This window comes from Epinephelus lanceolatus, chromosome 6, assembly GCF_041903045.1.
Source record: "Epinephelus lanceolatus isolate andai-2023 chromosome 6, ASM4190304v1, whole genome shotgun sequence".
Lineage (NCBI taxonomy): Eukaryota > Metazoa > Chordata > Actinopteri > Perciformes > Serranidae > Epinephelus > Epinephelus lanceolatus.
Genome location: NC_135739.1, coordinates 10,070,704 through 10,088,314, shown reverse-complemented (window position 1 = coordinate 10,088,314; position 17,611 = coordinate 10,070,704). Strand labels below are relative to the sequence as shown.

Here is a 17,611-nt window from a genome sequence, read left to right as displayed (position 1 = left end):
CTCATTATTAGACTCCATTGGCTTCAGTCAGGGTGTACATGAACCCACTCATTGTTTTAACCATACCCTCGATCTAGTTCTGACGTATGTAATTGAAACTGATAACCTAAAAGTCTTTCCACAGCATCCCTCGCTATCGGATCATTATCTGATTACTTTTGATTTCTTTTTACCCGATTACACGCCACTCAGCAACAGTTACTATACTAGATGTTTATCAGATAGTGCTGTCGCAAAATTTAAGGAAAAGATTACTCCGTCGTTAAATTCAATACCAAGTCCCTCAGTAACAGAGGTTTCCTGTACCGACTTTGATCATTTTGTCGATAGCGCCGTAGGCTCGCTGCGAACAACACTTGACTCTGTAGGTCCTCTTAAAAAGAAGTTAAAAAAGCAAAGAAAGTTCGCTCCTTGGTATAACTCTCAACCCTGTAAGTTAAAACAAATATCGCGAAAATTTGAAAGGAATTGGTGATTGACCAAACTGGAAGAATCTCATTTAATCTGGACAGACAGTCTCAAAACTTATAAGAGGGGCCTGCGCAATGCCAGAGCAAACTATTACTCAGCATTAATAGAAGAAAACAAGAACAACCCCAGGTTTCTTTTCAGCACTGTAGCCAGGCTGACTGAGAGTCAAAGCTCTATTGAGCCTTGTATTCCTTTAGCCCTTAGCAGTAATGATTTTATGAGCTTTTTTAATGCCAAAATTCTAACTATTAGAGGCAAAATTCATGACCTCCTGTCCTCAGATAGTACCTATCTAACCTCAAACACAGCTGTAAGACCTAATATATAATATAATATAATATTTAGATTGCTTCTCCCCAATTTCTCTTCAAGAATTGACAGCAGTGATTTCTTCATCTAAATCATCAACGTGTCTCTTAGACCCCATCCCAACTAGGCTACTTAAGGAGGTCTTTCCTTTAGTTAACACTCATATATTAGATATGATCAATATATCCTTATTAACAGGCTATGTACCACAGTCTTTTAAGGTAGCTGTAATTAAACCTCTACTAAAAAAGCCCACCCTGGATCCAGAGGTGTTAGCCAACTATAGACCAATATCTAATCTTCCCTTTATGTCAAAGATCCTTGAGAAAGTAGTCGCAGACCAGCTGTGTGATTTTCTCCATGATAATAATTTATTTGAGGAATTTCAGTCAGGATTTAGAGTGCATCATAGCACTGAGACAGCACTAGTTAAAATTACAAATGACCTTCTGATTGCTTCAGACAAAGGACTTGTCTCTGTACTTATTTTATTAGATCTTAGTGCGGCATTTGACACAATTGACCATCAAATTCTACTGCAGAGACTGGATCACTTAATTGGCCTAAAAGGTTCTGCACTAAGCTGGTTTAAATCTTATTTATCTGATCGTTTTCAGTTTGTTGACGTTCATAATGAATCATCCTTACGTACCAAAGTTTGTTTTGGAGTTCCGCAAGGTTCTGTGCTCGGACCAATCCTATTTACTCTATATATGCTTCCTTTAGGTAACATCATTAGAAATCACTCTATAAATTTCCATTGTTATGCGGATGATACTCAGTTGTATTTATCGATGAAGCCAGAAGAAAGTAATCAATTAACTAAACTCCATAACTGCCTTAAAGACATAAAAACTTGGATGAGCACCAATTTCCTGATGTTAAATTCAGACAAAACTGAAGTTACTGTTCTTGGCCCCAAACAACTCAGAGACTCTTTATCTGATGACATAGTTTCTCTAGATGGCATTGCTCTGGCCTCTAGCACTACCGTAAGAAACCTCGGAGTAATATTTGATCAAGATTTGTCTTTTAATTCTCATTTAAAACAAACCTCACGGACTGCATTTTTTCATCTGCGTAATATTGCGAAAATTAGGCCTATCCTGACCCGAAAAGATGCAGAAAAATTGGTCCACGCTTTTGTTACCTCTAGGCTGGATTACTGTAACTCTCTATTATCAGGTAGCTCTAGTAAGTCCTTAAAAACTCTCCAGCTAATTCAGAATGCAGTAGCACGTGTACTAACAGGAACTAAGAAACAAGATCATATTTCTCCTGTTTCAGCTTCTCTGCACTGGCTCCCTGTAAAATCCAGAATTGAATTTAAAATCCTACTGTTAACTTATAAAGCTCTAAATGGTCAAGCTCCATCATATCTTAGTGAGCTCATAGTGCCATATTATCCCACCAGAACACTGCGCTCTGAGAACACAGGGTTACTCGTGGTCCCTAAAGTCTCCAAAAGTAGATCAGGAGCTAGAGCCTTCAGCTATCAGGCTCCTCTCCTGCGGAATCATCTTCCTGTTACGGTCCGGGAGGCAGACACCGTCTCCACATTTAAGACTAGACTTAAGACTTTCCTCTTTGATAAAGCTTATTAGTTAGGCTTATAAGCTTATACGCTAGTTAGGGCTGGCTCAGGCTTGCCCTGTACCAGCCCCTAGTTAGGCTGACTTAGGCCTAGTCTGCCGGAGGACCCCCCTATAATACACCGGGCACCTTCTCTCCTTCTCTCTCTCTCTCTCTCTCGTATTCTATTACTGCATCTTGCTAACTCGGCCATTCTGGATGTCACTAACTCGGCTTCTTCTCCGAAGCCTTTGTGCTCCACTGTCTCTCAGATTAACTCATATCGCAGCGGTGCCTGGACAGCGTGACGTGTGTGTGGTTGTGCTGCTGCCGTGGTCCTGCCAGATGCCTCCTGCTGCTGCTGCCATCATTAGTCATTAGTCATACTTCTACTGTTATTATACACATATGACTATTGTCACACATGTATACTGCCAGATATTAATACATACTTTCAACATATTGTACCACAGTAGCCAGAACTATAACTATAATATTATTACTTTCAATAATGTTGTTGTAAGCTACTGTTATTACCTGCATCTCTCTCTCTCTGTCTCTCTCTCTGTCTCATTGTGTCATACGGATTACTGTTAATTTATTATGCTGATCTGTTCTGTACGACATCTATTGCACGTCTGTCCGTCCTGGAAGAGGGATCCCTCCTCAGTTGCTCTTCCTGAGGTTTCTACCGTTTTTTTTCCCCCGTTAAAGGGGGTTTTTTGGAGAGTTTTTCCTTATCCGCTGCGAGGGTCATAAGGACAGAGGGATGTCATATGCTGTAAAGCCCTGTGAGGCAAATTGTGATTTGTGATATTGGGCTTTATAAATAAAACTGATTGATTGATTGATTGACTTCACTGAAAGTGTGGGTCAGGGCTCCCTTGGAATCTAGGGCAGGTTTTAAGTGTTGGAAACCACTTCCACTACCTCAATTCTGTTTTGGGACACCACTAGCCTAAACGTGAACGCACAGAACCAAGTGCAAGTAGGTATTTCTAGGGGAAATGTGGGTATTGGGACAGGCCCTACCCTCAGTCTGGCTCCACAGCTGCCTGCAATGTGGAAATACAAATTACTGCTTGACTTTAAGAGTCTCAGTTAGCCGAAGGGGTCTCTGACTGACGATTTGAATCTTTGACTTCCCGGGGGCAGCCCTGAGATTCATGGAGATGTTATCATGTAAACAAGACTGAACTAAACTGAAAACTGTAAACTGAACTCCAACAAGTTCTGGTTCCTGCTCTAAGATGAAGGTTTACTGACTTATCAATCAACCATTCTGCTTAGTCCAGTATATCAAAAGTAACCAAAAATAAAATTTAAAACCACAACTGCTCAACATCATCAGTAGGTTTCTGCAAATTCTGGCCCCTATCAGAGATGTAATTATTTCAACCTTTCTCTTTCACTCTCTCTCTATAAGCTGCAGTGTGTGCAGTCTATCCCACATCTTAACCTTTATAGCTTGTCCTGGGTACTGTTAAGCCAGTGGATAAGACCGTCTCAAACAAGGCCATAGCCAAATGAGCAATCAGACACACAGCGAGAACATTTCCAAACAAGTCTCAGTCTACATACTGTGAGTTTCTTCCCCTTAAAACTGCATCCAGGATACCAAGGGCCAGGTTAAACACCCTTAAACCACAAACCAGCACAATGACAAAAAGCAGACAATCCCTCAAAGAACAAAACTCGAAATCTCAAGGGCTAAACCCCAAAAAGACCAAACTCGTCCAAAACCAAACAAACTGGAGACTTGTCCTTTAACGATATTTTACTCTTTGAACTCTCCGGCTAACTAGTTGGCATGTCACGACCTGTTGGACGTCACTCTCTGTGTGTCAGGAAGGGGATGGTGGGGATGTGCAGAATGATTCTACAGCTGTGAAAGTGGTGCAGATGTGCAAAGAAAGCACGGCAGAATATATTAATAAGATAAACAGACATTTGAAAATTGACTTAAAATTTGAATAAAAATGTGAGACAAATATTTGAGGACAACTTTATATAAAAGTTATAAGACACGTAAAAAAAACTAATTTTTTTTTCAGTCATTCTTTTTAGTAGTATTATTAGAATTATTTATCAAATCAACAAATAGTTAAACAAAACTGTAGCCTGCACAACAGGCCAGCAGCAATCGTACTTCCTGAGGAAGTTTAACTTGTTTGGGGTGTGACACCTGACAACTCTTGTCACATTTCTGAGCATTGTAATGTGTCTGCTGGTGACAAGAACAAGCTGCACGGCACAATGAGTGTCAAGTTATACCACAGGCCATAACCTGTCTAACATTTTCAGTAGGAGGGTGAGTATCCACTCAGTCCTCCTTATGCACAGTCCGAGCTGCCTCCCTCAGGACTTGCATTAGGGCTATCAGACTGGGTCAAATTGTTATGCCCTGCGCTAAATTCTTACTCACTAGTTGATGACTGAAGCAAAGAATACAGGGTTTAGTTTCTGTACTAATGAAGTAGATGGTCACACTGAGCAGTGATGATGTATTCAACATTCAGTACAGTCCTGCTTATGAGTGTCTGCCAATAAGTCAGACTATCCCAGTGTAACTACCGTACACATGGTATCGAGCCAGCCTTTGAACAAAGTCTAGACGCTACCAAACAACCACCGATCAAACACTGTTAAGCTGACAGGCGGGAGAAGCTTATGAGCCAGACTGCTTACCTGTTCTGCTCCTCCAGCTTGGCAAGCAGCTCCACATCGTCTGGACTGAGCTGCGCCGGCGAGGATGGGGAGAGGGCAGGCGAGGACAGAGACGTAGAAGAGGAGTTGGTAGTGGTCTGCAGGGACGTGGGCGTGGCCACCTGGCTAGCCATCTGACTGACTGTGTGGGACACCGAGTTCTTCACCCATGAGAGAGTAGAACTCAGCTTTCCAGCAACCTTGTCTGTCGCCACCTGTGGAGGATGGAGGATACCGCTTAATTCAGTGATAGTGAAATGTAATCATGCGGCAGGAAGGAAGAGTAAAAGCCACAGTGAGATGTTGATGAAGAGCTGCAGACAACAGACTGTTACTGCACCTCTGCAAACAGCTCACCCCCAACAGGTAAACTTCTTTCACCTGCCCTGCTGTGGAAAAACACATGCAGCAAAAATAACAGGGGCTTGCAACTGAACATGTAGCCCACGTCTTAGAAAATACTGGGATATATATCATGTATCGCCATTCAGCCTGAAAATACCGAGATGTGAATTTTTGTCCATATCGCCCAGCCCTACCCGCTACTCCAAGTGTTTACATTTTGTAGACTACACTGCTAAATGAAGCTACATGCTAATGTCAGGGAAATATGTTGGGTTCATCCCACTATCCCTCCTTGACTCCTCTATCCTCGATCACTTGAGCTGAAAACTGATTGTGACCCACCATCTTGAATAAGGAGCTGAGGAGTCGAGGAGAGAGGAGGACTTTCAGAGGAGGGTAGTGAGAATATCAGTTATTGATTGGATGGTGCAGTGCTGCAGCTGATTGGACTGCTCTGATACATCACAACATCGCCAGAGTTTCACAGACATCTCATTTCCCTAAAGACATATTTCCTCGTTTCCGCTCTCCTCTCATCTAATCCTTGCATCTCCCCCCGTGTCTTACAAGGGTGGAGGAGGAACAGATGCAAGCGGGGGAAACGTGGATGCCAGATAAGGTATTTGGATGAACCCATTAACTTGGTTGCCAATGTTGGAAATCTCTCCCCGATTTCGGATCATATTCCTACTGGAACATGTCTGATTGTGTTTAGAAGCTTTTATTTGTGATGTTTCACAGGAAAAAGTGCTGCTGTTCTTCTTTACAGTCATTCCCCAGCTGCAATGACAGTACAGAGACACCAAGATATGGACAACCCGGAAACACTGACCATTGAGAGCAGACTGGAAACAGAGTGTTTCAGACAGAGGGTGAGTACAGGTACAGGAAAATAAAATGTTCTTTGACTATTAAAGCCTGTAGACATTTTCTAGTAGAAACCTTAAGTCAAGCATAAACCTGAAAACGAGCATAGTAGGTCCCCTTAAAAACTCTCCCTGTCAATGATGTGATGCTTACATTCTTTACAATGCATTAAATATTTATTTAAACATCATTCCTGCCAGATCTATGACAGCATAGATCCAGCATTAAGTATCAGATGGATCAATACAGCTCCTCAGTTTCAAACTTAGCATCAGCAAATTCATTTGTCGCTTTCTGATACCAAATCAATACTTTAAATGACATGCTTGTCTCCCTGTGCTTTGAGTATGGATTAAATGACAATCACTTACTATTAACTTTCTGTCAGTGCGTTCACTTTAAAAAACAAGATGTTCTATGCAGATTTTTCGACACATTTCTTTACCAGTAACTCTTCCCATCTGCAGAAGCACAGTCTAGTATTTTCTGTCAAATGTAATATGCCAGTTTCATTAAGGAGGTGCTTCTTGTTCACCACAGGCCACACAACCACCGGACACCACAATGAATCAGAGCGTTCCATTACAGTAACCTGCTGACACTTGACAGAGTGATGTAGGTTTTACATTTTGTGGTATACCGCCAACAACAGCATGAAAAACAAGTACTTGAATCGGTGCTCAGTAATGGCCAATCTGCTGTCATCAAAACAAGCCGCTACAGAAAGGATGTAAGTACATGCTGAACGATACTGATGGTAAAACCAATCCCCTGCACCAACAGTCCATAAAATGAATGCAGGGCATCTTCTATGCATTCCTACCTGCTATTCCAAATCATAGCTGCTTATATACTCCATGAGAAAATCCAGTGTGTATCCATGAGAACACCACAAAAAGAAGGAAAAAACTATCACGTTTGACTGTCAGTGACACGTCCCAACATGACGGTAATCCACCATTCTGAACCTTGGACCGTTTTAATGACACACTGCCCTGTAGTCATATGCTGATCACACTGTTAGGAAGGGTCAAAGTGCTCCACCTAAGATAGGACTTCTTAAAGTCTCTGTACAACGGGAAGTGGATCTCTGCGCTCAGCGAAAAAACTCTTGCACCTGAGAAAAAACTGACTTTGCCTTTAGTTTCAACCCAACAGGAAGTCTGGATATCAGCCAATCATTTCATGCATCTTATTCCGTAAAAAAAAATAATGAGTCATTTCTCTGTGAGTATCAGGTCTACAGAGGGTCAAAGACAAAGCGGAGAAGGAGAGAAAAACAAAGGAGGTGGAGAAAAAGATTGTGGTAAATGTGGTGATAGGAATGTGCTACAGTACAGACTGAAAATATCTTAGCTAAAGTTTTTTTTTTAGTGGCCTGTATTCAGACAGTTTCACTCAGTGACTTTACAGTTACCACACAGCACACAGCAAAGAGGTGAATACTGTTTTAACATTATTGTTGAATGTCTTTAAATACAATATGATTAAGAATAATGTGAGGTTATGTGGGTTAAACACTAATGATTGGAAGCAGACACTGGCTAAATCCTCAATGGGTAGATCTGGAAAAAAAAGTTTTATTATATCTTTTATTACGGTGAGGTTCAGTGGACTCTGTTTGATACTTTAACATGGGATTTTTCCCACACTGACAGATATATATAATCCCACAGAGACTGTAAAAATTAGTCCTGACCCACATTCTCCTGTCATTACACTGCAGAGCTTTAAGTTCAAAGCATTTAAACCTGAAACAAATTGTCATGAAATCCTGCATGTCTGCAACCTCCCTAGAGCCAGGCGGCAAAGAAATCACGCTTTGGATGAAGAAGAAATTTTAATTAAATTTCTTCTAAATTTTGAGAAATATGTGTATGAACTAAGGATCAGACAATATACAGTTCCACGGTAGATCACAAGAAAAAACATTCACAGTAAGATGATTGTGGTGAATTTTTCATTATCAAGATCATCATGTCCAGCAGCACTGAAAGAGACTGCTGGGCAACCAACAATAAAATACACTCTGCAGAAACAGGTGTATTGCATATCAAAAGATCTTATGTCATTTCAATTAGTTGAAAAGCCTGGCTTTTTAAGATTGTTTCTTAGTATAAAGGATGTTCACTAAACAAAGATGTGTGTCCTATCTGTGAAAGCGTTTTAACACCAGGAGTGGGCAAAATGGCCCTAAAATAATATCACGGTATTTTTGCAATGATGATATTCTTGATAATATGACAAATTAGTAAAAAAATATATATAATTAATTTAAGGACATAGAATAGCAATTAAATAAGTGATATAGTTTTACAGTTTGCCTTAAAATATTTAGTAACACTAAACAAAAATGATCTCTCATTTCTTTAGTTTGTGAACAACAGTAACTCAGACTGAGATTCAGATTCTGTTACAATATTAATCTACCACTAATTACACATTTAAACAGTTCCCTAATACAAAAAATGTCCCCTGGGATCTATATATATAAATCAACAGGTGATTTCCTTCTTCTAGCAAAATCCTAAATGATTGAGTCGGGGTTTTTTGTCCCACCTGGACCTTTATGCTCTGCCATTTCTCCTCTAATCATCACGCTGTAACCTGTGGAGGGTGTTAAGATACCACAACTATTTCACATTACCAAAGGTTTATGACAAAATCACTTGACGACACCGACTCCGGTGTGCGTACAGCGACAGAGCAGAGGGAGAGACGCTGTGCTGCTGCCAGAGGAGCTGCTGAATGAGTTCCCTCTGAGCGGTAACTCACTAAAAGAGTCTGAGAAGTCCGGGGCTGTTCATAAAACATTCAGGACGCCACATTTTGTTCCACACTACTGAAGCTGCTCCTCTTTTTGAAACCACCACAGTCGGCAATAGTTTCGCTTTCAGCCGTGCTTGTTGTTGCCATCGGTAACTCAAATCTACTGTGATAAAGACAAAAATGCTAAAAAAAAAAATCAAAAAAAAAAATCAGAGAAAACATATATGTTTGTTCATAATTCACCAACATATATGTTTGTTCATAATTCACCAACATATATGTTGGTGAATTATGAATTCACTTACATTATGTATAGTAAAAGCTACTGTATATTATGATGCATGCTCTACCTCTGGGGTCTCCTGGCATTGTGCTTGTGCCCAGTCTATTCTGAAATGGAACAAAACAAGAAGCAGATACACTGAACTTTTACTGTTTTCATGACAACACCCTGTTCCTGAGCTTTCACTGTAGGGGGCATATTTACTGACCTTCCCAATACCATGTGGCTCACTGTCTTACACATCACCTATAATTAGACAATTAAAGTGCGATTTATCTATATAACAGATGATCATGTCTTTATCTCTGTCTTTTAAGAAAAAGACCTTCATGAGTTAAACTTTTTTCCCATACAACTCAGTACACTGCTCACACAAACACTAATTCAATGACTGTGAAAACACAGTTTACCCACTCTGACTGCTTTTACCAAAAATAACAGGATCCACACCACTAACGGACACATCCTGCTCCTGTACAGAGCCAGAATATCGATTGGGTGTGTGCAGTGCAACCTGACACAGATGTTGATCAGCACATTTTCCCACTTCAACAGCAGAAAAGTAAAAGCGTACACGGTCGTCCAGTTAATTAATACATCCTTTTGTTTGTATTACACAGATCTGACAGAGTATTAGGACATCTAATCTTCCTGACAGACACATTAACCTAGTTACAGATAACTGCATCTAACTGAATTATTAAAATGTAAAAAGGATCAAAAATTAGAATCAGCAACGATATGGGAATATTTAAAAAAGAACAATCTGATTCTGAAAAACTGCGCTCCCCAGTTTGTATCTTACACCAATGTTTCTTCCCCCCTACCCAACTCTTTTTTGCACAACTGATCCAGGCTAGCATTGTGTCTGCAGTCTTCCTCTTTGAAAGCAAAGAAGAAAACGTGAGGTTTCTTCACAGACCGACTCCCAATGTGGGACACCATGCAGAACTAACTGGGGGAGAGAAAAGATGACCACGTAGACTAAACACCACGTGGGCCAAGTGGAGGTTAAGGTCTGGACCTTGCCTTGTTAAAGTGTGCTCTTATTAGGTCTGATTAATGATTAGCCTCATAAATAATGATCTTAGTTAATTTCCTGATTCATAAAACTTCGACAAAACAAACAGCAGTATGATTTATTGCAGTTGGGTTTTTTTAACGCAGATTAAAAACAACCCAAATGCAGCATTCTGGGAGCAAAATGTGATCAGATCTAAAATCAACTTAGTCAGGACAGGGGAAGACCACGCTTTGAGAGATGCCAGTGTCCAGGTGGCCTTAGAATACATTCCTTCTAGCAAGCCCAGCCAACTGAAGCAAGGCGTCCCTATAAATCCTGGATACAGAGATTGTTTCTGCTTTTGTTTGCCAAAGAACTCAAAGGGGGCCCTGAGATGCAGTGCGCATAGCTAATGAAACCCACAGCGAAGCACGAATAAAAAAGCCCCGGCGAAACAACTTCAAGACGATTGGGGAACTGAGAAAGAGCAGAGAAGCATTTCCTTTCTCCTAATTCAAAATGCACGCCACCCAACAGATATCTCACGGTGCTGTAAAACAGACTCTTAAAAGAGCCAGGACAAATGTAAAACTACAAGGTGTTTATCGTCGTCATGTGAGGTGACAAGACTGATTGATCTCGCCTTTCTCTCTTTTGCTTCTCTTTCCTCGCATACCATTTCTAGGCAGTGAATGAGGACAAACTGTGTGGCCCAGCAGGAGAGAGCATGGCCATCTTCAGGGAAACATGCTGTCCATGTGCTGTGTGAGGGTATTAAAACACAGGCCTGACTTACAATAACACGGTCACACTGAGGTAGAAAGGCCTTTCACTTCACACACAGGGGGAAGCTCAGATTTTCCCAGTGTACAATCAGCATTTCAATGGTCCCACTGAAGGCTATTCTTCATTATGCAGCCACATAATGAGAGCTGCAACCACTGGCTAATAATTTACACTTGGCCTGCAAAACCAGCACTGCAGAAAGTAGCCTTACAGTAGTGTAGGAAATGTTTCAATCGATAATGTTAAACATATATCTCAGCCTTGGTTAGTTTATTCTGTGGGAGTGAGAGCCAGTCTAAAACACCGGCTACTAAGCACTCTGTGAAAGTGTGTGTAAGCTCCATTGTCTACATCAGTGACTGGCATATGGTCCTCCACAGACCACCTCTAGATCCGTGCGATATGTCCATATGTGGTATTGGGCCACTTGAAAAGCTCACTCCATTCACTTGCACTCACTAGTTTGACAGATGTCACTACAGCCTCTTGTAACCACTCAACCGAAACTTTCTCTGTGTGAGATAACCCCAAAATACAAGTCCCAAAACATGTGGGTTATTATAACTCATTCTGTAATGTTCCTCTGAGGTTGGTGGTCAGATTAAAGTTTCTGTGGTAACTCGTTCTGTATTCTCACAGATACAACTTCCAGAAAAACACCTGACAAAAAAGAGAAGTTCAGTGTTAGTTACCTCCCAGGAAACTCATTTTACAAATCGCATGAGTCACTAACCTACACATGCTAATTTAAGCACTCTGGGTGAATTCTGATCACAGAAATGCAGAGTTGCAGAGGTGTACTGAAACTGAATACATTGAGTCAAAGGATGAGCTAAATCAGTGGTAGAAGTACTCATATCTTTTACTTAAAAAGGTCCAGTGTGTAGGGTTCAGGCGGATATATTGGCAGAAATGGAATAGAATATATAAGTATGTTTTCTTTGGTGTATAATCGCCTGAAAATAAGCATTGCTGTGTTTTCGTTACCTTGGAATGAGCCATTTATATCTACATAGAGAGCGGGTCCTTGTCCTTGTCTACAGAGATCCACCATGCCCAGAACGGACAAACCAAATACTGGCTCTAGAAAGGGCTATTCGCATTTAGCGGCAGCTACCATAGTTAAAAGCCCCTCATTGACAAGCAGCATTAGAAAAACACCACATTTTCTAACATGCAACTGCTTTATTCAGTGTTTTTACTGGTTTTAATCACCTGGTCTCTTTGTTTTGCAGAGGAAGAGACCTCTGCGGATAATTTGGCTCACGGTAAAAACGTCCTGAACGTCTAGATCCTAAGTTATATGATACAGCCTGTCTCCAACAAGCCAAACTACATTGGAGAAACACTGATTTGTAACAAGCACTGCTTTACTCTGTGTTTTCCTTAGTGTAAATCACCGGGTCTGTTTGTTTTGGAGAGGAGGAGACGACTGCGGATAATTCGGCTCCTGGTAAAGAACTCCTGAAAATATAAATCAGACAAAAGGTGAGCCCACATTAGCAGAACCTTGTTGCAGCAAACTGCTTTGTTTGGTGCGTTTGGTCTGTTTGTTTTGGAGAGGAAAAGACCTCTGCGGATAATTCAGCTCCTGGTAAAAACCAATGCTGACGGAGATCTCGTCAAGAGAAGTTAAGCTCGTCGCTTTATGCAATCCTCACTGCTACACACCACTACATCTCCCTCAATCTTACACAATGTTCCTTCAAGTAAAAGTAGCAACACCACAGTGTAGAAACACCTGGTTACAAGTAAAAGTCATGCATTCAAAAACTTACTTGAGGAAAAATACAAAAGTACTTTTATTGTTTTCAAAACACATACTTAAAAAAATAGATTAAAGTTTCAATTATAGTACTCAAGAGTCAACCAAAAACAAAAACATTTAAAAAATTTTTTTGATTTCATTCCTTTAAGGCACAAACCCAGATGGTTATTGTACCCTGAAACTCTCATACCCTACCACACAGAATAAAATGTGTTATAATATTGGTTATATTTATTGAAAAATTAATGTGTGCATCACTTTTATGTTGCAGATGGCAAAGAAGGGGCTAATTTTAATGTATATCTTTCGTAATATATCAGAACTTATGGGTTGATTTACAGTCTTAATAAACCTAATTTGTAAAGTAACTTGTAACTAAAGTTATGAAATAAAAGTAGTGGAGTAAAGAAGGTTTTATAAGGTGTTAAACTTTGGGTTAATCGTCCCCTACATCTGTGGCCACAGACCCGTGGTGTTGTTGCAACTTGCAAGTCACTTCTCCGCAGTTTGAGTTAAATATATCCTCGGCCTGCACGCAGCCAATGCCACACAGGGCTGAGCAGTGTAAATCCTCTGCTTAGGCTACACACCATGCTCCCAGCCATCAAACACATTTTAGTTTACAGGCAGTAAATAGACAGAGGAGAAGTCTCTGCTCCTTTTATGGCTCGCTGTTGTGGTGAGCTGAAATGGACATGTAGCATCAAATGCAACAGTGTTCAGTGTCTTACATGCAGAAAGCGGTAACAATGACGAGTTTGACGAGGCTTACAGGCAAGTTCAACACTTAAATCGTTTGGTTATTTCAAAATAGCAAAGCAGAAAAAAAAAAATCTCATCGCTCATTAAATTACAGTTTGTTTCCAGGTGATAGTCGGAGCCCTTAGCAAGCAAATTAACTAGTTTTCCAACACTATGTTAAGCGTCCAATGACATGACTAACAACCGGTTAAGAAGCGAATACTGCGACAAAACAACTGCAAGAGTTCGGAAGTGAAACCGTCTACTTCTTGGTTGTACTGTCATCCCAATTCACTTGGACTCTTACAGTGATAACTACAAGTCGTTTTCTGAGTTACTGTTCGCTCCAGTGCTTAGTCAGAGCCCGAAAAAAAACCAAGAACAATCCTTTACCTTGAAGCGTTTTTAACCAGCGGCAGCAAAGGTCGTCTGCTTCCCATGCACGAAAGTAAAGTCCCACTGTTATAAGAAAAAGACCGGTTTTCGGACGCTTGACCCGAATACATCAGCTATATTCTCCAAGTTAGCATAGCTAGGTTTCCACTTGAAAGCTAGCCAGCGCTGAGTTAGCTAGCTAGTTCCCATTGACTCTGCGGGTCCAGCCCATGCAGCCGTATAATACGTGTACACACTAATGTCTGCAGAGCTCAGACAGACGGCGGCGGCCTACCAAATGTTTACATCGCACTGCGCATGCGCTGTGCGCTTCAACTCTAAGCAACACCGCCACCAAGTGTTTGAGATAAGGAACTGCACTTTAAAGAACTTTATTTTGATTCATTCAGAAAGAGGAAACACTGTATTTACCAATAAACAAAAATAGCTGTTAGCTGAAGGAGAGCTAGGATATCTTCAGGTAGAAGTTTTAGCTTTTAATAACTTTTAATTAACAATTTAGAATTACAATAATAAGGCAAGTCCACCATTTTATCAAAGAGGAGCATTTTGAGCATATTACACTTACTGCCTGGTCTCAGGTACACAGCAGCTGTCCTGTAGACTCATTGGCCACTCACTTAGATGCATCTGTACAATATAATATAATCCTAATATAATCCAACACAACAGCCCTGCCTAATATCTTTACAATGGGCATAAAGATGGTGTTGTGCTGGACTTTTCTAATTAGAGACACCTCTCAATATAATACAGTCCAGTACAACACCACCACTAAGTAATGACCTCAGTGCTAAATGCTATAATGTAACTGACACTTGTTGGTGTATGATAGTGTCAAAAGAACTGAGCATTATATGTAAAATTATAAAAGTAGACCTTATGGCAGAAAAGTTAATTGTGGTAATTGTGACAAGGCCAATGTGGTGCACTGACTACATACAAGCCTTTTAAAAACTAGTTGAGTACTATACTCTATAAAATATTCTAGCTTAGTGAAAAAAGATTTATTAGTGTTATATTAAAGGTACGTAATGCAAGACAAAGTTATTTGGTCTTCATTTGAGAGTTAACCATATTATATTGGTGTTTAATTCTCATTTAAAACAAACCTCACGGACTGCATTTTTTTCATCTGCGTAATATTGCGAAAATTAGGCCTATCCTGACCCGAAAAGATGCAGAAAAATTGGTCCACGCTTTTGTTACCTCTAGGCTGGATTACTGTAACTCTCTATTATCAGGTAGCTCTAGTAAGTCCTTAAAAACTCTCCAGCTAATTCAGAATGCAGTAGCACGTGTACTAACAGGAACTAAGAAACAAGATCATATTTCTCCTGTTTCAGCTTCTCTGCACTGGCTCCCTGTAAAATCCAGAATTGAATTTAAAATCCTACTGTTAACTTATAAAGCTCTAAATGGTCAAGCTCCATCATATCTTAGTGAGCTCATAGTGCCATATTATCCCACCAGAACACTGCGCTCTGAGAACACAGGGTTACTCGTGTTCCCTAAAGTCTCCAAAAGTAGATCAGGAGCCAGAGCCTTCAGCTATCAGGCTCCTCTCCTGTGGAATCATCTTCCTGTTACGGTCCGGGAGGCAGACACCGTCTCCACATTTAAGACTAGACTTAAGACTTTCCTCTTTGATAAAGCTTATAGTTAGGGCTGGCTCAGGCTTGCCCTGTACCAGCCCCTAGTTAGGCTGACTTAGGCCTAGTCTGCCGGAGGACCCCCCTATAATACACCGGGCACCTTCTCTCCTTCTCTCTCTCTCTCTCTCGTATTCTATTACTGCATCTTGCTAACTCGGCCATTCTGGATGTCACTAACTCGGCTTCTTCTCCGGAGCCTTTGTGCTCCACTGTCTCTCAGATTAACTCATATCGCAGTGGTGCCTGGACAGCGTGACGTGTGTGGTTGTGCTGCTGCCGTGGTCCTGCCAGATGCCTCCTGCTGCTGCTGCCATCATTAGTCATTAGTCATACTTCTACTGTTATTATACACATATGACTATTGTCACACATGTATACTGCCAGATATTAATACATACTCTCAACATATTGTACCACAGTAGCCAGAACTATAACTATAATATTATTACTTTCAATAATGTTGTTGTAAGCTACTGTTATTACCTGCATCTCTCTCTCTGTCTCTCTGTCTCTCTCTCTGTCTCATTGTGTCATGCGGATTACTGTTAATTTATTATGCTGATCTGTTCTGTACAACATCTATTGCATGTCTGTCCGTCCTGGAAGAGGGATCCCTCCTCAGTTGCTCTTCCTGAGGTTTCTACCGTTTTTTTTTCCCCGTTAAAGGGGGTTTTTTGGGGAGTTTTTCCTTATCCGCTGCGAGGGTCATAAGGACAGAGGGATGTCGTATGCTGTAAAGCCCTGTGAGGCAAATTGTGATTTGTGATATTGGGCTTTATAAATAAAATTGATTGATTGATTATTTTCAGGGTCTGGAAATTTGTACCTTTCTGCACAGTTGAGCAGTGTGTTTGCATATTTAGATTTTATACATTTTAGGGATTTGCAGTACAACAAAAAATCATTACAGAAAGCTTAAAAGATGTTTGGTGTTTTCATAAATTTTGCTTTGTGCGTGTCATATTTGGCCATAATGATAATTGTGTTAGTCAACATATTGTCTCATCCTTCTTTCATAAATACATGACATTCTTTTGTTTAAACCATTCTTCCATCTGTTTCCAAATAGTTGGGAATGACCACAAGTTGCTACTGGTTTCAGTATCTGAAGTGCAGAAAGAACAAACATTACTCTCAAAGTTAAGTCTCATTCTAAGGGATTCACTGAAAGGATATATATTACTAATTAATTTGAAATGAATTTCTTTGCCTTTTAAGAATTCATCCATGTAAAAAAAAATACATTACTCAAATGAATTGGTTTGGATATAGATCATCAATTAATATTTTTCCCATCTGACTACTATTACATTTTTTAATCGAGGATTTGAAGTTCTCCGATATATAGATTTGGCAATGTTGATACTGAATTGGTTTGGGGATGGTATATCCTCAAGCTGAAGTGCGGTACTTATCTCAAAGCACTTAGGTTACCAACAAACCTCTCAGGTCAGGGCTGTAGTCACCTATGTAACATTATCTACTGTTACACCTTCTGCAGCCAACCCTCGTGGGTGTGGGGTGAGGGAAAACCCCCAGGAGACATTTTTTAGAGTGCTGAACAAACTATCTTAGAGCATCTGCAATCAAAAATCTTAGATCAGGGGTTGTCAGGTTTTTAGGGGACTAACAGATGATTGAAGGCTGCAGAATAAAAATGCACTTTTACATACTATCACTTTACAAAAACTAGAACAGCCAACATTGATACAGCCTACCTAACACTTATGTTATGTTTTAGGTTTCACTTTTGAATACATTTAAAAGCAATGAACAGCGACACTTTCTGCTGAGGTACAGCAACCCTACCAGAACTCCAGTGCACCATAACATTATGCACCATCATAGTATTTATGATTCTGATTACATTTGCTAATGATTATTTCAGACAGCAGTGTGTGGTTGTTTTATTCCTCAAATGTTATCAATATGTGCAACCA

The 17,611-nt window shown here is 40.3% G+C and overlaps 1 protein-coding gene and 1 long non-coding RNA gene across 2 annotated transcripts in view; one reads left to right on the top strand and one right to left on the bottom strand.

Annotated features, from left to right (window-relative positions):
• The window catches only part of evi5b (ecotropic viral integration site 5b), a 36,287-nt gene extending 31,017 nt beyond the window's left edge, over positions 1 to 5,270 (bottom strand). The window contains exon 1 of the mRNA XM_033622501.2: positions 5,041 to 5,270. Coding sequence (XP_033478392.2) covers positions 5,041 to 5,192 — 152 coding nt within the window. The 5' untranslated portion in view covers positions 5,193 to 5,270. The remainder of the gene's footprint in view (positions 1 to 5,040) is intronic.
• Positions 5,271 to 10,962: 5,692 nt separating this feature from the next.
• Positions 10,963 to 13,149, top strand: LOC144463657 (uncharacterized). The gene is made up of 3 exons (XR_013491697.1): positions 10,963 to 11,096; positions 12,347 to 12,379; positions 12,502 to 13,149. It is a non-coding gene; the product is annotated as an uncharacterized LOC144463657 (long non-coding RNA).
• The last annotated feature ends 4,462 nt before the right edge of the window (positions 13,150 to 17,611 follow it).